General features: G+C 41.0%; 1 protein-coding gene across 1 annotated transcript; it reads left to right on the forward strand.

Annotated features, from left to right (window-relative positions):
• Positions 1-4,741: 4,741 nt before the first annotated feature.
• Positions 4,742-19,446, forward strand: sptlc2a (serine palmitoyltransferase, long chain base subunit 2a). Its single transcript, XM_030780671.1, has 12 exons — positions 4,742-4,882; positions 6,475-6,669; positions 7,158-7,312; positions 7,745-7,893; positions 8,137-8,261; positions 9,185-9,278; positions 10,258-10,363; positions 10,663-10,882; positions 11,213-11,339; positions 17,248-17,383; positions 17,699-17,828; positions 19,243-19,446. The coding sequence occupies exons 1-12, from the start codon at positions 4,742-4,744 to the stop codon at positions 19,360-19,362; spliced, it is 1,698 nt and encodes a 565-aa protein (XP_030636531.1). The 3' UTR covers positions 19,363-19,446.
• Positions 19,447-21,470: the final 2,024 nt, after the last annotated feature.

Here is a 21,470-nt window from a genome sequence, read left to right on the forward strand (position 1 = left end):
ACGTTCACACATCTACAAATATCCACTGATATTTTAAGTCAAATACCTGTTATTGAAAAGTATGGAAACAATTGTCACCCAAACTGCAAGGAGATATTCTTGGTTCAGATTGAAGCCGGTGACAGCTTTGAAATCAGTTGTTTTATAGTTTTTAGACTCAATCTGAGTCCTGTGGTCCAACAGCGCCACCTATAGGTCAGGGGGTCTTAAGAACAGGATGAGAGCAAGTATGTTAATTATAGGTGCGCAATGGAATCTTTCAGTAGAGAGGGGCATTATGCCACGGGATGCTTCGATAAAATCCAGGGCATATTTAAAGAAAAAAAAAAAAGCTTTAAAGTACTGTGTGAGGTTCATGATGTCCTTGGAATAAGCTGAAAAAAATTCCTTCTAAAATATTAACTCATTAATTGTGCGTAAAATTTGTATAATGATTACAGCTTGGACATACATTATTTTGAGAGAGCATACTCTTCCATAGTACTGATAACAGTTTAAGCAGTGTGATTAATGCTAAATTTTCTCATTACAAAAAAACCCTGCCGAAATGAGAAGAGAGCAAATGTAAAACTACTCATGAATATGAATTTTATCTGTATATTGAAGGTGCTGTGTTTAGATTATGAGTTCCAGACATTACTAGTATTCCTCTCACGTCACTTAGTGGTCATACACTTGAGGCCTCAGCAGTTGTGGTTTGTTGTGGTCCTTGTAGTCATTTACATTTGTTAGTTACATTTGTAAGAGCCCTTTTGTTCAACTGTGTGATACAGAATCACACTTCCTATCATTCTTAAACAAACAGGAAGGCCAAAGGAAATGAAAACTGGAAACTATGTGGAAAGGAATTGTACAGCAATCTCATTGTTTTGGTTAGTACATGCATTCCAAAGCGTTCCTTTCCTGTGACATAAGAGAAGGAGATCCTGGTCACACACACACACACGCATACACATACGCATATGCATGCGCACACAAAGTACAGCAGTCCAGGGTGGGACAGCAGGGGATGACCCCACATTTTCTGTCCACTCAGAAGCATTCGAGTTACTGTTGAAGTGTAATGGGTTTTCCAACCATGGTTTGAAATGTAGGAGCTCTTTTGTGGTGTCACGTGTGGCGTCTGAGAGAGCAGCAGGAGAGGAGCAACAGGGAGAGAGATAAGAGGAATGCTGCATGCACTGACTACTCATCATCCTCACGTGGCTCAGCCACACCAGCTCGCCATGTTTAACAAACCAGCTCTCTCTCTCTCTCTCTCTCTCTCTCTCTCTCTCTCTCTCTCTCTCTCTCTCTCTCTCTCTCTTCTCCCCTCTCTCTTAGACTCCCTGCTGTACACTTGGCCAACTGATTTTTCCATTGTTTCAAATGGAAACTAAAACAACTACCTCAGCCCTAGTGTTGGTAGAATTAGCAGTGATGTGAGCTATGCCAATGATAATATGATTGCTTCGCATGCAAGAGCGAGATAAATCTTTACCGCATCTAATGTCAGATATTCATTGGCACGTCTACTGGTTTAAATCAAACACAGAATCACAGAATCACTCAACTGGAAATGTGAAGTGACATGAAGAGGGGAATGCACGAGATGTCAGTGACTGGATTCTACAGGTATGACAGCATGGTTGAGCTGGTGACTAGGTATAAACAGTGACAGGTACTAAAACGTGGCTTGCATACGCCGAGTTTTACGTGTGTGAAGATGCAGGGCTACTTTCAGTTTACACACCTCTGTTCTTCTCTCTAACATTTATCTGCACTGCGGCGTAACTTGAAAATGGGTACCTCTTGCTCTCGCTCTCTCTCTTTCTCATTCTCCCAACTACGCTGGATATAGTACCAACAGCAGCGAGCATGAATCCAAGCAAGGCGAGAGGGAGCGAGTACTCAGCCCCCCTCCCTGTTTTATTCCCATCAGCTCCATGCCTCTTATCACTCCTTTCCAGATGCAAGTCGGGCAAGAGGCTCCATAATTAGGTGGCGAGATCTCAGACTCAGATCACTTTGGTGCGTTATCAGTCCTGACACCAATCTCCTTGAGTGACATTCCACCCAAACGGTTATATAAACCAGAGTCCTGGATCAGTGTGAAAAGTCAATGCAGCAAGAAGATGAAGAGGAAGAAAAAAAAGGAGATTTAGAACCGCTGAATGCTTGGAGCAAACTGCTTTTTCCCTTTTCTCTCTCTCTCTCTTTTTTGTTTCTTTATTTAATTAAAAACAGAATAGTTTCACAAAAAAAAGAAGAGGGGGTGAAAGATAAAGATTTGGTTTTAATGTATTGGCCAAGTCTCTTAGCTGGTCTGTTGATGTCTGCTTTGTACAGCACTACAAGCAGAGATAGTTTGAACACAGAGAAATGGAATGAACTGAACTTCAGATGGATTTTATTACACAGATGGATTTAATACCATTATAACATTACTTACCACACAAATCATGGGAAGGTTACTTGCACAAATATAAGTATGGAAAGGTGGTGAATCTCGGTTAAGGTATGATACAACACTACACAACGGGAACAGGGCGGGGACCTCAGCGGTTTATGCTGGAGCACCTGTCCTGCCCTCAGAGCATCTTTTATTATTATTTATTATTAAATTTATTTATCGCTCACGGAAAAGTGAAATATGAGTGAATGCTATACTACTTAATCAACAAAGAATGTCTTTCATAAGAGAAAAAAAAAATCAGATTCACCTCAGCCTTCCATCATTCATTTACAGTGAATGATCTTGTTTTTTTGGCCTCAGAGACCAAATAAAAAAGCAAACAAAACAAACAAAAAAAACGATCAAACAATAAAAAAGTGCCTTTGTATGAAGCAGGACTTTTTTTCATTTGAAAAAACAGCGCAAAAAACAAAAGCAAAAACAAATAGGCTGCATAACACAACAACAACAAGAACAACAACAATGTACTCAGCCAAGCACAACCACATGTCAATCAAACGTAATGAAACCCATCCTACAACCCAGTACACTGAAAAAACCCTCTAAGCAAGTTTCGTGGAAAAAGGCAATGAGGAGTCATAGTAGGACATGCTCCATGTAACATGTGCAAGCACAGACCTGATGCTTTTCCCAGAAAGGGAGCAGAACCCTGAAATAGACATCATTTAATGCGTAAATAGAAAAGTAATGGTAGCTGTTATTAAACATGTGCAAAGTTAAATAGTCTTATCTCACCTCCACAGCAGGGAAACATGTTATCCCAACCGTCTTTTTTTCCAGCAAGTTCAAAGTGACAATGAACCTATTAAGCTAAAACAGAGGGGAGTGCCTGGAGCCAGGACGGAGAGGTGGAGGTCCTTAATTCAAAGGCACTTTTCATTCTAACAAGTTTAATTGTGGCTGCATCGGTTGTGACTGAAAGGTGAGCCAGCAGTTTTTTTTTCCCCACACAAACACACACACACACACCAAAAAAAAAAAAAAAAAAAAGTCAGGCTGTTGACTGCCCTAGGAAGGATGGTGGGAGGGAGACAGAATCCCCCTCACCCAAATAAAGGGCCTGTACAGAGAATGATGTTAGAGAGACACCATCAGGCTCCTGCAATACATTTCACCCTGCAGTCCGTTGGAAGCTATTGATATACGTCCACATTTTTCCTTCTGACTGATCTGTTAGAGTATTCTGTTCAAATATGTTAAGTGTCAAGGTGAGAATCACATTTTTATTTTCTGTTAGGGAAGAAATAAATGTTGACATACTGGGATGTATAAACTAAATTATACAGTGAATCATAAGGAATCTGACTTGTAATGATCAACAAAACTTAACCATGAAATAAATGTTCCATGAGGCTGTTAATAAATGTTTCTGTTCAGAATTATTATTGTAAACACATGGCAGTGGGGAGTGAGATGTAATTCATGTTTCAAAATGAGCGAAAGAAAATCATTTTTATTTTTTTTTCTTTTCTCATTCATTCATTCTAAACAATTCGCCAAAACCTTAAAGGAATTTCAACGCTGCAACAGCAGTAGCTGAAATGTAGTTCTGAGATATGAGAGTGCCGCATCTCAGATATAACTTACACACTTTTGAAAAAACCCCAAAAGACATTTGACATTTGAGAAGCCATTGTATCACTGTAAAAACTTATTCAAATGTAATTTTAGGTAATGTGTCAAAACTGATATGTGACTGCCATTTCCTGGTATTGTTTATTTCAGAGATGGTATGTCCGTGCATTGGCAGCGCTGTCTTGCTTTACCTACAGATGACTACATTATAGCCTATTTGACATATTTGCTGCCAGAATAAGCAATTCTTCACTTTTATGTCGTACTCTTTCATGTTTGAAATCGCATGGCGCTCTTGTCTACTGTTAATGATCCGATTTTCAAATTTTTAAAGAAATCGTTTGGGAAGGATAAGATATGCAGGTGAGAAGAGCGTCATCTGAAAAAAAGCGTTTGAATATTTGAAAAGGTTACTCCGGTTCATTTCTCGCAGGACTACTGAGGGCCACTCCCTGAGTAAGGCTGGAACATGGGCTGGAAAGAGACAAGTGAAACCACGCCTCATTCAATATGTGCCGCTGTCATTGGTTGACTCTGGTTGCCAGGGGCGTTGATTTCCGGTATTGCGGGGCAGGAATTTCAGGTTTCTTGCCTGTGGTTTGCAGGGTGGCTGGAAAGTGCATTACCCTGTATCAGACGTCAACAGTTCAAATAAATCTCGATACTGTACTTTTTATTAAAGTAATTGTATGTCTTTAAGCGTAGAGAAGTATGACGGAAAGTGCAGCAAATAAGGCGGTAAACGGAGAGGTTTGTCACCGTGCAACAAACGGTGTAAAACCGGGAAGAAACGGCTTCGTAAAGAATCATTACCACTACAAGCAGCAGAAGAACTGCTACGCCGAGGAGAAGGTGAGGCCCTACAGTGTGATGAAAATAGGAAGCGATTCTCAAATCAGCACGTTGCTAAACTGCTCCTAGGATTAACTGTAACGTTCATTAGTACAGCCAGATTCGAAATTTAACTCGTTGCCTTGATTTAGCTTGTTTGTTTTGATCCAGCCTGTGCTGCACAAAATTGCCTCGTTAACCCAAGTCGTATGACAAGTCTGAGACTGACAGTCACAAAGTTAACTGGCTGGTGTATAATCACGATAGAAAGCAAGCTCTCGTATGTACAAAGCCCAGGATCTGAAATGTCCCTCGCTTCCAAGTTTGACAGGTGGCTGGCTAGGTGTGTCTTTTTTTTTTTTTTTTTTAATTCTTTTGGTGTAGTCTTAGGAGCAAGATAGTTTATTGTTATTGAATAACCTACCAAAAAACTAAAACCTGTCTCGTGGAGAATGGATACTTGTATCTGTTTCGGTTCCCTGGAAGTTGTGCAACTGTGTTTCCCGTACATGTAGTCCAGAGATGACCCTGCTTGACTGCAAATGTTAAGAGATGAGAATGGAGACAACTTCTGTTTGGTTTACGTCTGTCTTGTTGCCTCTAGTCTGTATCAAATATCAGTGTTTCAAAGGTCTGTCTCCCTCAAGGATGTAGATCAGGATACAGTTCCTAACAAGGTCAGTGTACCTCTTAGCTCAGTCCTCTCTGGCACAGAGGAAAATAAATAAATAAAAATGTCACATGCGCTTTCCTGTTTAACAACTCATAGGCCTAGTGGTGTGATGTATCAACTTACCTTGAAAGGCTTTAGTTATGCAGCAGGTTAATGTATCGCTTAATGACCAGTCATCAAGATTCCCATAAAATTCAAATTCTATTAAGTTAGTTTTATATCTGTCATAAACAAAATTAGGTCGTAACTGTTAATATTAGGAACAAAACAGGAGCATTATTTTATTCCTAATATCAGAGGGCTTGTAGCCTAGGCCCTTGCCTGGTAATTGACTCCGAGCTGATTGCCGTTCACGAGGATGTCACCTCCGCTTGCCTCTGTGGTATTTCTGTGTGAGGCATGACTAGTCACATGTGCTTGCAAAGCAGAGGGTTTTCAATGACCTGCTTGATCTGATTCTCATACTTAGATTTGAAAGCTTCAGAAGAATCAAAACCTTGTTCAATGTTTTAATATGTTTTTTTGTTTGTTTGTTTGCTTGTTTGTTTTCATACAGAACAGATCAAATGAGAACAGGGATATTCTCCATGCATTTAGTTTTCTTCATTTTAAACTGAATATGTCAAACTTTGCGCATGCTTTGCAGATCAGAGCAACAGTCATACATATGCAGCAAATCACAGAACTTTCTACAAGAATGTAACTGCATAGTATAAACACTTGCTATGAGCATATGTTTTGTGTTCTCTTATTGCGGTTAAGCAGCCTTTTAACCCTAGCTAAATCCTGTTGTTCTCGGAAGAGCTGAACAAAAGCATCTAGGGTATTCAACAGCCTGAGAGACATAATTGTTTTGGAAAGGCAGCCAATATAAACAATGTTTTTCATATTTGTATGAGCATAGTTGGCATACCATGTTCTGTAACTCTTTGGCATATAGGTGTACCACACTGCATGCAATGGAGGGGTGTACAGTAGACCTTTCATTGAATCATTTGAGGAGACTCCCATGTTTGTTGCTGTCCTCACATACATGGGTTACGGCATCCTTACCATCTTCGGATATCTGAGGGACTTCTTGAGGGACTGGAAAATTGAGAAGTGTCACATTGCCAGAGAAAGAGAGCAACAGAAGGTAAACCAAAACACCTTTATAAACTGAAAAAAAAAGAGGTCACACCACAGAACCTCTCGGGATCAGTGAACAACCGAATATGAATTCCAGTAATGGAACATGAAGGAAACATTTCCAGCTTTTTATGACTTATCCGTACTTATCATTATTGTGCTGCATGCACTGAAAATGTGAGGCATTGTTTCTCATGTCGTGATTTACTGGAGCATGTTTGAGAGGAAGAGGGAAATTTGTCAGAGGAAGGATATTGGACTGCTTTTGCCTTACAGTAAATTACTTGAAAGGAATGAAGTGTTCTGTGGGACTACTTCTGTATGTGTGTGTTTTTTATCCTTTGTTTCTAGATTAAAGAGAAATGACAAAAAAAAAAGATATTTGTGCATGCACCTTAGTTTTTACTTATTTTATTCTGATGACCCAGCGTGTTTTTAAGGGACTGATGTTATTAATTGCGTTCCATATTTCTTTTTCTTTCCTCTTTTTTTAAGGACTTTGTTCCACTTTATCAAGACTTTGAAAATTTCTACACAAGAAATTTATACATGCGAATACGGGACAATTGGAACAGGCCTATCTGCAGTGTTCCAGGGGCCAAGATGGATCTAGTGGAGAGGATTTCCTATGATTACAACTGGACTTTTGAGTGAGTGTTGCAGCACACAACCAGGACTGGACATAATGTGGAGTAACCTCTTTTTTTTTACTGTTTAACACGAGTGTATTTGGTGATGACCGTCACATTAATCATATTCAAGGAGGAAAAAACTGAAGCCTCTGATATCAAGGTCACTGTTAAGATTTGGTTGACAAAAGCACTGAGAGTTTTGAAAGTTGACATTGAGCTGGTAAAGAAAGAAGTGATAAGCATGGTATGCTGACGTGATGATGTTGTATGTGCATGCTCCGTCAGTGGAGAGAAACAGTGGTGCACAAGTTCTGTGCCGTCAATGCCTTGAGATTTCTATCCAGACCCATCAGTGGATAACTGAAATACCTTTGTAGACTCACAGGCGAAATATGTGTCCGATGCGTGCTTTCGTTTGTGGATTTCTAACATGACATTTCATTCTCTTAGCTACACAGGCCGAGTGGTGAAAGATGTCATCAACATGGGCTCGTATAATTACTTGGGCTTCGCAGAGAACACAGGCCCTTGTGCCAACGCTGCTGCACAGGTCACCATGAACTATGGTGTAGGAATAGGCAGTACCAGGCAGGAGATAGGTACACTCTTATCAGAACTCAAACACTCCCAACGTTTTAGGGTGGAACCCATCCAAGAAACACACATTTGAAAGTACACATTAGTGATATGAACAAGAACTCTAGCACACAAATCTTGTCTCTTTGCTCTAGGCTTAGCGACACTGACTTTTAAGGACTTTGGATAGGCTCTTCTGCAGCTGTTTATACTGCACGAAGTGAGTGTTTGTGCGTTTCGCTGATTTATGTGTCTTTTTGGCTCAGGTAACTTGGATAAGCATGAGGAACTGGAGAAACTGGTGGCTGCATTCCTGGGAGTGGAGTCAGCCATGGCTTTTGGCATGGGCTTTGCCACGAACTCGATGAACATTCCAGCACTAGCTGGCAAGGTATGAAGACCTAGACTAGGAGACGTGGGATTCACACTAACTCACTATATTCCCGTCTCTCTGGTTTTATATCTGTGCTCTGCTTTCTTGGATGTCTGTTCCCATATCTCCAGTGCCTGTTTCTCTGAATTGCCTCGTAACTTCTTGGAATGGTTGCAGTTGAAACTGCCAAGTGTTCTACACAGTAGCTCCTTCTTTGGCTTTGTTGGATGCACAGCAAGTCCCAAAAGAATTATATGAGATTGATAGAGAATATTCTGAGTTTTGAGTTGTCCACTGAAGGCCTATCAGAGAAAAGAGGTCGGTCTAGTGTCTCAAAGTAACCTCCAAACCTAGAGTACACATAGTAGTGTAGGCATGATAAGGCGCTTCACCTTCGCTGGACACCTCTCACAACCACAACTCTATACCTCTTTTCTGCAACTCACATAAGACTTTATTTTCCAGGGCAAGCTGTTCTCTGCGTGCGGTATTGAGGTCACGCAGTAGTCATTTAGCTTGTATTTACATGGTTGCAAATTTGATTAAAAAAAGAAATGGCTGCGGTTACACTGTGACCGACATTTAAACTGTCTGACTGCATGCCAGCACTTGAGGTTATGACGTGTTCTGGAGGTTTCAAAGTGAAAATTCCTTGAATATCAAACATAACTTTGAGTATTTCACTGTGTCGAGTTTTTACTTTGCAGAAAGTCTCAGTCTTATCTGTTTCTTATTGCACCGGTATTGCAGCTTTTGCTGGTCATGCTGGTGCAGGTAATCCCGTTCTTTAGATTCTATTGCTTTAAGACTCATGGGCCGAGTTACCACATGCTACTCACACGGTCACAGCCTTGTAGAGAGACGACTGGAAATTTCTTGTGTTTCATAACATTGTTATCGCTGACACCTGACCCGATCTCCTCTCTTCTCTCCTTCCACAGGGCTGTTTGATCCTGAGTGATGAATTAAATCATGCCTCTCTGGTACTGGGAGCCAGGCTGTCTGGATCCACCATCCGGGTGTTCAAGCACAACAGTGAGTGCTCATGTGACCTTTGTTTTTGTCCTTAGTCGCCCCTCACCCATCACTGCTATCATCTGTTTACACAGCTTGACCAAGGGTCCCGAGCTACTCATCTGGTAGATCTCCAAAGTACACTAGGTTTCTGTTTTTATCCAAATTAGTTCCAAGGTCTGTTTGTATCACAGGCAGGATAACTTCCTGTGTGGGCAGCAGCCTAACAGGCTAACAAAACCATGTTCTTTTACTCTGCATGAAATCACTCTGTTCCTATAGTTGCACTTTGTTCTTTGATATGCATGGGATTACTGATGTGGTGTCTAGGTCCGATATTAAAATTCACTTTGGCCTTATAGATTAACTAGACTGGGATACCACAGATCAGCTTTATAGCCAAGAGCCGTGACATTTAGATCAGACGCTGAGCACGAGTGCAACAGACCATGCATATGAATTTTGTTGCCGGAAAGGTCATTCCTACAGTAGTTATTTAGCCACATTATCCTAAATGAATCACCTTGGTTCTCAATTTGAGACAGACAATGACATTGAATTGAAAGTGTGCTTCAAAGCTGATGATGAACACGATATGAATGTTTTATATATTTTGTTACCAGTTCAGAAACACAGAGCACCAATTCAGAAACACAGAGCACTCGTGTTCCTGAATTTTTTTTTTTTTACCTTAGATGCACTCCTTGGCTTTGCTGTGCTATGAGAGCTTTTGTAGTGGTGATTTTGACATCTGAAGTTTTTTTTTTTTTTTAATTACTTTTGGTTAAAAATACTTTTGTACCAACTGTGAAAGGCCTAATGTCTGACGTGGCTCTGTACCCCGGTCAGAGCTGAGTTGGATGTTGACACGGGTACCACGGAGTAGTCCAGTGCACACAAGTGTGTGGCGTTAAGTTTTATAGAGCTCCTGTACTGTTTCTTCTCAGACACGAGTGTGCAGCATTACGTTTTATGAAGCGCGTGTGCTGTTTATTCTCAGACATGCAGAGCCTGGAGAAGTTGCTCAGAGACGCCATTGTCAACGGCCAGCCCAGGACACATCGGCCGTGGAAGAAGATCCTCATCCTGGTGGAGGGAATCTACAGGTGACTAAACTGTCCATCACACACTCTTCAAACATAAGTTTCTTCAGTCACAAGTTTCACGGGCACTTCACAAAACTTGATGTCATTGTTGGAACCAGTTGCTACGCAGTAATTAAATGATTTAAATCTTTCACTGTATAAAGCCTTTTTCTGACGAAACACGTTTTAACAATTCATTTTACGTGTTTACATGAAGTTGCCACTCTTACACAGTAAAGTTCATTTTAAACTTTAAATGTTGTGCATTGTTCATGGTGTGTTGTTGTTTTGTGCAAAGCAGTAACCTGTCCTCTCCTCAGTATGGAGGGATCCATTGTGCGGCTGCCGGAGGTCATCGCCCTGAAGAAGAAGTACAAGGCTTACCTGTACCTGGACGAAGCCCACAGCATCGGAGCCCTGGGGCCCAGTGGCAGAGGGGTGGTTGACTACTTTGGCCTGGATCCCAGAGATGTGGACGTTATGATGGGCACTTTCACCAAGAGCTTTGGTGCAGCTGGTGGCTACATAGGAGGGAAGAAGGTCAGAAATTGCCTTTGTTATCTGATAACAGGTGATCAACAGTCCTTCCGGAGATCCACCCCTCTTAAAGATCTTTGCTTAAGTCCTACTTGAACACGCTTGGCTTTAATACTTGGGTGACCCAGTTTTCAGCAGGGGCTTTAACAAAATCCTGGAGGAGAAGAACTTGTATTTACTCAGTATCAAGCAATAATATCTATTACTTGTATCAGTTCATTGCACATTGAAACACGGATGTCTTGAAATTCAATAAGATATATTACATTTTCTCCATCATGTACAATATTTTGATGCATTGCTGTGTTTTTTTTTTTTCCCTCTGTTTAACAGGAGTTGATCGACTACCTGCGAACTCACTCTCATAGTGCGGTGTATGCCACTTCAATGTCACCTCCAGTTGTGGAGCAAATTATCACTTCTATGAAGTGCATTATGGGGGAGGACGGAACAACGATGGGTGAGTTGTACTGCCACAGCACTGCTCTCCTTCAGGCTTCGTCCTTTTTCACATTTATTCACATCCACGCCGAATCTGAAACATCCTGCAAGTCACAGAAACTCAGTCAGTCTGAAGTACACTCAGTGAGTGATCTCGCTCAATGTGTTTGTGCATTGCGCCACAAGATGGCAGTATATGCATCAGAAAGTTGTTATGGCTTTGGCCAGCCTCTGTTTGCAGGTAGAGAGACAACCTTCGTATCAGCTTGAAAATGATTAAAGGAATATGATTGAAACATTAAGTATCCAACATAGACAAAATCTCATTTACCTAAAATTTTAAGAGTAAAGATCCCAGAAGTTAGTCTGCCTGGCGTAGTTAACTAACAGCCACTCTGTGCAGGGCAATAGGCAGCTTATGAATGAAGCATTGATTGCAAGGTTTGCAACCTGCCGTCTTAAAGTCTGCGCTGCAGTGCGCTTCTGAGAAAACAGCCTTTGTCTCCTCTGAGCTGTCAGAGCCGTATCAGGTATCTGGATCAGACTCGCGAGAGATGGGCATCTGCTCAGTCTTCTTTCTCAGCTACCAGACTGCAGTGGGCACGTCAGAGTCACTAACCCGTTCTACAGTAAACAAAACAACTGCACTATGCCCAGTTCTGATGGGGTTGTTTAGAGGAGCAGTCAGACCTGAGGTGCACACATACGTGCACGTATACACATACATGCTCCCTCACATATACACGTGCATACACACACACACACACACACACAAACACACTCTCTCGCACATCCATTTCAGCACACCTGCAAAACAGAGAGAATTGAACACTATCTCATTTTGTGTAGTTTTATTGACTGCTGGGTTTTATTTTTGGATTGAAAACACAGCCCTGCCATTTATTTGTCCAAGGTGACGTGGATAAACTTGGACTTAAATCTGAAATGCTCATTTCTCAAGAATACCTTTGAAGAGGAAAGAAGAAGTAAAAAAAAAATTTTTTCCCCCTCTGTGTAATTTTTCGCCACTCATGAAGTAAGACTGATTAGTTATACAGATGCACAGACTCTTTCCAGGTAAAATATTTAGCTCAAGGTTGAAACCTCAGAAAAATGTGTTAACAATTACCTACATAGCTGGTGTGATCTGGCCCTTTGCTCATACCCTCAAAAGGTTTCCCTCCCCCCTGCCACTCAATCATAGCAAGCAACTACAACAAACATCCACTCCCACCTTGTCAGCCTGGGGCAGGTGAACTACTCAGAATGAATAATATGTATGTAACTCTACCTGACTAGGGGCTATTCCTGTCTCCCTGATGCACATGCGGGTCCCACAAAGATGTATTGTTAATACCGTCCCCTAGCCCAGCGTTCTTTTTGGGATACGATGGGTCTGTGGTGTTTTTTTCCTTTTTCCATCATATGTTGACCGAACTCATTTGAATCGCATTTGAATGCGTCTGTCAGGTAGAGTGAGGAGATGTGAGGAAGGGAAGGACTCATCCTCCTGTTTGCTGTTCAGCTGAATTACAATCCAGATTTGTGTGTCTCAGCAGCAGGTCACAGTCAATTTAATATGGTTTGTTGGAATGAAATTATGTGCCAACAGGCATTGTGAGACAGAAACGATCCACATTGGGCTTCAGTGTATCATGATGGGATATTGCTGTGCCACTTTTAATAAATCTAGAAGGAAAAACCCACACACAGCTCAGTTACCTGATGATTAAAAAAAGAGAAGCTGTCAAAGTTATCCAACCAAAAAGTAAATATATGTATTTGAATCTGTTTTACTGTTTAAGGCACCTTCCACACGGCTCAACTGTAACTTTGGGAGGGGACAAATGATATTACAGCTCTTTTTGGTTCGTATCCAAAATATTCTCACAGCTTTAGACAAGTGAGAACCAATATTTGTTTTGACCGAGAATACATAGGACCATTGTAAGCCAATGTGTCTTCGAACCGCTGAGGCTGTGATCATTTTTCCCAAGACATTCAAGAACGATAACTTTGGGAGCAACCCAGAGAGCAGTTGAGAGTGTAAAGGAACCTCCATACCAGTCCTCAGCCAGTGAGCCTAGTTTCACCTGAGCCCTATGGACACAGTACCTGTTTCTCCACCGCAAGAATTCAACTGCTCCCTGCCTCTGACTGCTGGAATCTGGGTCGCCAGTTTTACAATCGTTAAGTCATTTACACGCACAGCATTCGGTTCACTTCCAGTGGGCTCGGCCTTAGCCCATGTTTTTAAGGTGCATCCTGAACAGATGTGATTAATATCAGTATTGAAAAAGCATTATAAGTTTCTTCCAACCTTAAATGCTGATTATTGTAAAGTTCAACAGATCTCGCACGAGTCGTCAAAAGTGTGTTTTATTCATGGATGAATAATTCTACATTGTCTCGAAACAGTTTTATTTGGTCTTGGCCAATATTTGGTCAGTCAGGCATTTATACTCCGTAGCATTTGTTCGTGAAACTGTCCTATAGTTGCTGACATTTAAGCTTGAAGTTTAATCAAAAGGTACACTAAAGCACAAAGACCAACGACTGAAGAGAGTTCAAAGAGAATATGTCATAAATATATTGTGATCCTTCTCTTACATTCGTCTGCCCAGAGAAGAAGTATGTTTTTCAGAGACCCCAAATACTCTCTCGACTCAGATCTCGGTCTCATATCCCTTTGAAACAGATGCAGGAAACATGTTTTAGCCTCATGGTTTGATTGATCTTACATTAAAGTAAAGTTTCATCTTAGAGAAGAAGACTCTACAGACGCAAATCTGGCACTCTTTCTCTTCTGTCTTTGCCATCCCAAGCAGATGGAGTATTTGTGATGTATGATTTGTGGTTTTATCCAGTGACAGCCTAGACTTTAAACGTACGTGGGGGTGTTACAGAGGCGGCACACTATCTGGTCCAAAGTCAGCCACATAAATCATAGGCATTGTTCTCTGTTGAGGCAACACTCTGCAGTTTTATCTGTCCTTGGCATGCCAAGGGTGTTAAAGTTTAGTGAGGGGGAGCATACTTAAACTCATTGTTGAGCTTGATTACTCCTCTATGTACACAAGTGCTTTTGACAAACGTTGAGCATTCATCTTTGTCTGAAGTTGTTGACTTTTTCTGCTCCAAAGTGCAGTTACACATGTTTTAGGTGTTAGAGTCTGTTTACCCAAGACCCCCTTCTCCTCCCCCCCAAACCCTCTAAACAGGAGAATGCAGGATCAGCCAAAAGGTGATTGGCTGCCATCTGATTGACATTTTCACACATGTAGTTTGCCTGTAAATACGAATCCGTAGCATATGTATGTCATGAATGTATATATGATGAATTATTTATGATATCTTTATTACAGAATTCCTGATGCGCTTGAACGTTTTCCCATGTTAAAAGGCTGTATTTAGAAATGGTCAGTCAGATATGTGAGCAGATACGTGACTCCGACATGTGAGCGATTTGGATTAAGCTTTAGGGCCGTGAAATTCAACACTCCACAAATATGACAGCGCTCATTTATCAGGCTGTTGATGTTTGGAGATGATCCCCAGACCAGGAGCAGAGAAGAATTTGACTTTATTTTCCTGCGAGATGAGTAGAGGTACAGTCGGTTTCATCTTTGGAGTAGCTGCTGAGCTTCCTGTCACCCCTTCTTTAGAGACCTCCATGGTGGGGGGGCTTGGCAGTTCCAGGTTTCTCCGAAGCCCTGAACTCCACACGGGTGTTTGTACTTATCTTCTCCCCTTAGATGAAAAGGAAGTGAGGAGGAACTGGTGTTCTGAAAAAGGGAAACAGCCCCCACATCTGGAAGCTCTTTCAGCCCTCTTGTTCCTTCTCTCGCTCCAAATCCTGCTGCCTCGTGTCTGGAAGGAGTTAGGGTTTTGCATTGTGAAACTAGCTGTTGAAAGGGTACCCCAGAAAGATTTACTTTGGAGAGCTCTGCTGCACCCCATCCCACTGCCCTCACCCACCCACCCCCTCTGGAGGACCTGCTCACTGACTGAGGGGCTTGAAGTCGGGCAGTTTGAGTTTCCCCTCCTCAAACTTTATTGCTTTCAGATGCTCCTTTTCGTACATTTGTTCTCCTGAGCAGTTTATGTAGCTGATCAGCGGCCTTTAGGGAAGTGCCGCCATTCATTAAGAGGCTCTCGGAGGATTCCGAGGCTGCCGAGCCTTTAATCGTCCTCTGTCATGCCTGTCAGCCACAATAGCCGCTGTTTAAACGTGTCTCTCACTCTGATGAGAACAGCACTTGACCCAGGAGTGATTCATTTTTATCAGGCTCATTGAAAGTCTGACAAAAAGCGATTCGCTCCATCTCGACCGAGTGGTGTTTGGCATTTTTGTAGTTACAGTCGCAGAAATATTGCCATGACGTCGCAGAAGCGTTAGTTCTGGGATGAGGAGGATGAGAAATTCACAGGCCTTGCCTGTCAGCTGTAGTTTCCCACAGTGTTTGGCAGGGGACAGGGTGTGGGGAGGGTTGCCAGAATCATGCAAAAGAGAAGGAGGGGTGAGGGGGGGGGGGTCCCAGTAAAAGGAGGTGTTTAACATTACACGTTTGCCATGCAAGATCTCCTCACCACAGAGCAAGTGACCCGGTCATGACTCGTGGAGCCTACTTTATCTGTCAGTGGCCAATTTACATGGAAGGGATCAGTGAAAGACTCCGATTTCACAGCAGGTCAAATCGTCTTTCACAAGAGCTCATCAGACACAAACCACACACACGCCTCGTCGGAGAGACCCATGTCACGTTGCAGCTTTGGCTGTACATTTTAAACCTGACACTGCACTTCAGTTATTACTGCTTTTATTTCTCACTCAGGCTGGCTGCTTTCTGCTTGACAAAAAAAAAAAAAAACCTGCACTTGAAGGACCAGATGCTTCTGTTTCACCACCCAAGATATTTGATTTAACAATTTTAATTTAAGTAGCCACAGGAGTGAGGAATGTGTGGCTACTTGTGAGCATTTGATTTGATTTTTGTTTTATGCAATAAAGGCCTTACGCCCTTTTCTAAACTCTCATGCTGGGTTCTGGCAAGAACTCGGCACCCAGATGTCACGCTGACATCCAGCTTCTGGGCGACACGAGGGTGAGAAACGGTCAGAGAAAGGAAATTCCAACGTACAAGTCCTTAGCATGCGTGGAATGTTTAACAAATGAGAGCTAAGGCAGGGAGAAATGCAAGCTCTCTGAATAGATTACTACTCTGCAGGCCATGATGTCCCCTGAATTCCTGTTGACGTTGATTGTGAACATTTCAACCTTCTGTGGACACAAAACCACTTCCTGTGCTTGAGCTAAACAAGGGCTTTTGCTTGGAACTTGTTTATGGTTTTAGTATTGTTTACTGCATATTTCTTTGCTACCTCCATCTTTTTCTGCCCCCCTCCCCACCCCTCCAAACAGAGAACTGAAGTTTGATACAGTTTGTCAGGGCTCCCCAGCGCCGGGCTTTGTTCAACCAGCTGATCAGAATCTCTCTGACATAGACATCAGGGTTTAGATGGAACTAAAGCGTGATAAAAACTGCCCGTTTGAAACATGAAAATGTAAACATCTGATCCCGTTTTCAGTACGGCGAAGGGCGCATACCATGATGACATCACAAGGGAAATTTTAAATAGGCATATAAAATCAGCAGGTATAAAATATTTCTTCTTTAGCAGTTTTTTGAAACCGCCTGTTTGCAGGGACTGGATTCAGCTCGTGATCCAACCTGGCGATAAAATTTATTGCTCAGGTGGTCAGGTTTCCTATTAACTTCAATAATGGATGCTCTGGATTGGTAAATTTAATTGTATGATCGCATGAGAGGCTGTGGAAAAATCTGAGTAGGGCCAAGTGAATTTTTTTTTTTTTTATTATGAAACCCTTTTTTTTTTTTTCTTCATCTTACGTGTCTCTCTTCCAGGCCGTGAGCGAGTCCAGCAGCTGGCAGAGAACACGGTTTATTTCCGTAGAAGATTGCAGGAGATGGGTTTCATCATATACGGCAATAGTGACTCACCTGTTGTGCCCATGATGCTCTACATGCCTGCCAAAATTGGGTCAGTGTGAAGCCCAAGCTGCTTATGTGCTCTCCTTAAAAAAACTGTTGTGTCTGAACACTCATTAGGAAATGAAGCTTATTAACTGATATACCATGGATTCCTCAAATGGACCATGCTTACCAAAAGCTGTGTAATTTAGCTCAAGGCAGGTTTTCACCAGAAGACACATGTATACATGTAGTGTTCGTTATAGGGCCTAGTAGAAGTGTACCAAAATATTTACCTTTGATGAGAGAATTTATTCCCAGAAGGAACAAGTGATTTATTTTTTTTTTTTCTTTTGTAATTGTGTGTTGCATTTGGTGTGTCCAGGGCATTTGGTCGGGAGATGTTGAAGAGGAACATTGGAGTGGTAGTGGTGGGTTTCCCTGCTACGCCCATAATTGAGTCTAGAGCTCGCTTCTGTGTGTCTGCAGCTCACACCAAAGAAATGCTAGACACGGTAATACCCCTCTCATGTCTTATTTTCTTCTCACCACATCCAAAGTCAGATTTTCAACCCCCTTTTTTTTTTTTTTTTTTTTTTTTTATAAGTAGACTGCCTAATAAATGTTGATTCTTTCAAGTGTAGTTTCTTTCACTTTAAATTTGCTCCAGAATTTACTCTGGAGAAAAAAAAAGATGTTTTATGTTACAATGTGATGTTAATAATTACTTTTAAAATTACTGGTGAGTCTTTGTCAAAGAAATTAGAGATCATTTCATTTTACAGTCTCTCCTGTCAGAGTTCTAAAGCTAAGCAGTCAGTCTCCTAAAGTGAAATGTTTTTAACTTGATATGGCTTCTTTGTTTCACTGTAATCACTGAAAGAGGAATGTTAGGGTCCCTCTTCAAAGTGTCCCGTGTCATAAATTCACTGACAGTGTCAGCACCCTGGTGCACTCTGTAGCTGAGGGGTTTACATAAGCAAGGCCGTCCCCAGGGGTCTGCTCCAGCAGGAGATCAAAGAACATCTTAATCTGCCTCCCCAAGGACACTTGATTTAACTACACTCAATGGAACACCAGCCCTGGTTCACCCCTACCCCCCCCCCCCCCCACCCTTCCTTTCAAACAGAGTGGGGGTAACTTTTGATGTGACCTGTTATCACATCCACAAATTGTTTCATAGACCTTTTTTTTTGTTCTCTTTGTTTCATTCAGTAGCTTACATAAGTTTTCAATATAGAGGTGAAGAGTATTAAAGATTCAATTTTGTCATGTCTCCCTATGGTTTTTTTTTTTTTTTTTTTTTTCCCCTGATATGTTTTTGCTCTTTCCAGAGCCGCTCTGATGTTGCCTGCTGTGTTTCATGTGATTTTACTGTGGTGTGGTAATGATCCTTCTTTGGCAGTATTGATAAGTTTGTTGTATCTTTCTCCCCAAACATGTTTTCATTTAACACTGAGCAACCGGTGAGACTACCAATTACTGTATGTCCCTTTATCTGTTGTTGTTGTTGTTTTTTGTTTTTTTTTCCTCTTCCCCTGCAGATGAGCTCTCTCCCCCTTTAAAATTTGTCACTCCCTCCGTAATCCCCAACAGCAGTAGAGACTTGTGTGTCATCTTATCACTTGAGCCCTGTAGAGTTAAAGAAAGACAGAATTAGTGGAGGAAACTCTTGTGTATTTGATAAAGCCTAACTAATAGATGTTTTTTTTTTTTTCTTTTTTTTTTTTTTTTTAACTGTCTCGGGAATTAAACCATTGGTGTATTGGTGCATTTCAGTTGTCACTTTCTTAAAGGATGTGGACCTTTGTAGAAATGAAGGTTTACCGTTCTGCAGAGTGACCTTGGTGCGAAAGGCAGTCTTTCAGCATCCCTGTGTTATTTTGGATGATGAGAGTAATTTGACTTTGTTGTGTTGATTGTTTTCAGGCGTTGAGCATGATCAGTGAGGTGGGTGATTTGCTGCAGCTGAAGTATTCTCGGCATAGAATACTTCCCTCTTTAGACCGGCCCTTTGATGAAACCACATATGAGGAGAATGAAGATTGAATGTCTTCCAGTCAGAACCAAACGTGCACTGTTCGTCTTAAGTACTCCACGGAACCACTGAACCACTTAAGTCATGTAATGCCTTTTATTTTTGATTTATTTATTTTTGGGTTGTTTTTTTTTTTTTTTGCTATCATCCAACAGTTTAACTCAAGCCTCTTGTGACAACACTGACACATTGAAATAGAAAATACTTTTCTCTTCAGGATCTCTTTCATTTTTATGTTTTAAAGTGTTCAGTATCACTTGGTAATGGGAAATGGCATAACTTGGCATAGAAAAGGAAAAAAAAATAAAAATAAATAAAAATAAAACTTAAATTCCTCTCTGTCAACAACAAGACGCTTTGCTCAGCTTATTTGCTTGCTGAAGCCATATGTCACTGTAACCTCCAAATATGTACAGCACAACACATCTTGAGAGAGAAATGAGAACAGACTTGTTATAAAACTGTTTGCAGTTCTAGCAACCCTGGATTGAGAGAGGAATTAGTTCTGGAGGGATCCAGTTCCCATCCTTTAGAATGTTCATCATACATACAGATACCCTTGCTAATAATTTCCCCCTAAGTCACATACAGAAATCTCAATGAGTTTACTTTCCTTATAGTTTTTCTTTATATGAATCTTGAAAAAAATATCTGACTCAGATTTAGATGAGATTTTGTTGTTTTGTCGGCCGTATATTATGTTTGTCTTTATCAATCACAGATGTCTTAGAATATTGGTGAATAACCATGCACATCTATCAAATATTCACCTCCAAAAAGGCTCCACTGCAGGCTTGTAAAGCATATCGAGCACTCTATAACGAAAGGAAAAAGATGTATTTATGTATTCACTTAGTAGTCAGTGTACAGTAATTGGAAGTTTATTTTTTTATGGGGACGCTAGTTATAAGTGCAATCTAATGAATCACCGTTAAAAATGGCCTCTCTGTCGGGAGGATTTTTTATCTTGTCTCTCTCTCTCATTCTCTCTCTCTCTCTCTCACTCTCTCTCCCTGTCTCCCTCTCTCTCCCTCTCGCTCTCTCTCCCTCTCTCTCTCTTTTTTTTTTTTGTAATTCACAGCAATGCTTTGTAAACTTGTGCTCTGACCAATGATAGCTTCTTGTCTATTATCTTGGCTTTGAAGCCTTGAGTGTTTTCTGAACTCTTTTTCAGAAAGAATGCTTGGCTTCATCCATATCAGGAGTCTTAAAGCCTAGCTTGTGTGCATTCTCTCATGTACTTGTGTATTTCTGGTTCCTTAATGTACAGATTTATTTATTATTGTCTTCTCGTCTTACTCATTTGGAAAAAAAAAATGTACTTCATTATCTATGGCAGCTCCCAGATGTCCTCATAACGCATGCATGTTTACAGTCCGCATGCTCTCAGTGCAGACACTACTGATGAGTATTTTTATATTGTTTGTAACCCTTCAAACGCTTTGATGACGTTGTCACTGAAGCTGCTAGTTTACGATGAAAGGTGCTGAATTCTACCTACAACATTTAATTTTGTGGCTTTTGTGGCTTGTCTTGAGACCATAGTTCATTCCGACTTTTTTTTGTAATCTAATGAAATATATTTGTCTAATCCCTTTGAGCATAAGACAGGGAAGTTCTATTTGTCAAATATCAACTTTATTTTCTTATGATTTTTTTTGTTATTTTCTGCTTGTTTCTTTTGTTTTTTTGAACAATTTTGATGTAAATTGAGACATGTTACACAAGTGACCTGCAATAAACAGAGGAGAGCAATGATACTGAAAAGTAGTCACGGTATTTGAAGGAATATTGCCAATGTCATGGTGAGGATTCAAATACTTTTCTTAATTTGAGATATGCATGTGCATCCACTGCAAACATGGGTGATGCCACCAATGAAATCTTCCTCTGAAATGAACATTTCAGAAGAAATTCTGATTCGTTACATTTATAAATGATATATATATAAAGAAGACCTGACCACTGAACCAATGTAATCTTTTGAATTTCTTTCTTATTGCACATGGGAAATTCTCATGCCAGTTCCTGTCTAAGTCGTGGGAATTTATTTTTTTGCCTTGAAACAGGGGTGTGGATATACAGACGCTTTATAAAAGTACCTGTATGTGTTCTAACA

This window comes from Chanos chanos, chromosome 1 (genome assembly GCF_902362185.1).
Source record: "Chanos chanos chromosome 1, fChaCha1.1, whole genome shotgun sequence".
In the NCBI taxonomy this organism is placed as follows: Eukaryota; Metazoa; Chordata; class Actinopteri; order Gonorynchiformes; family Chanidae; genus Chanos; species Chanos chanos.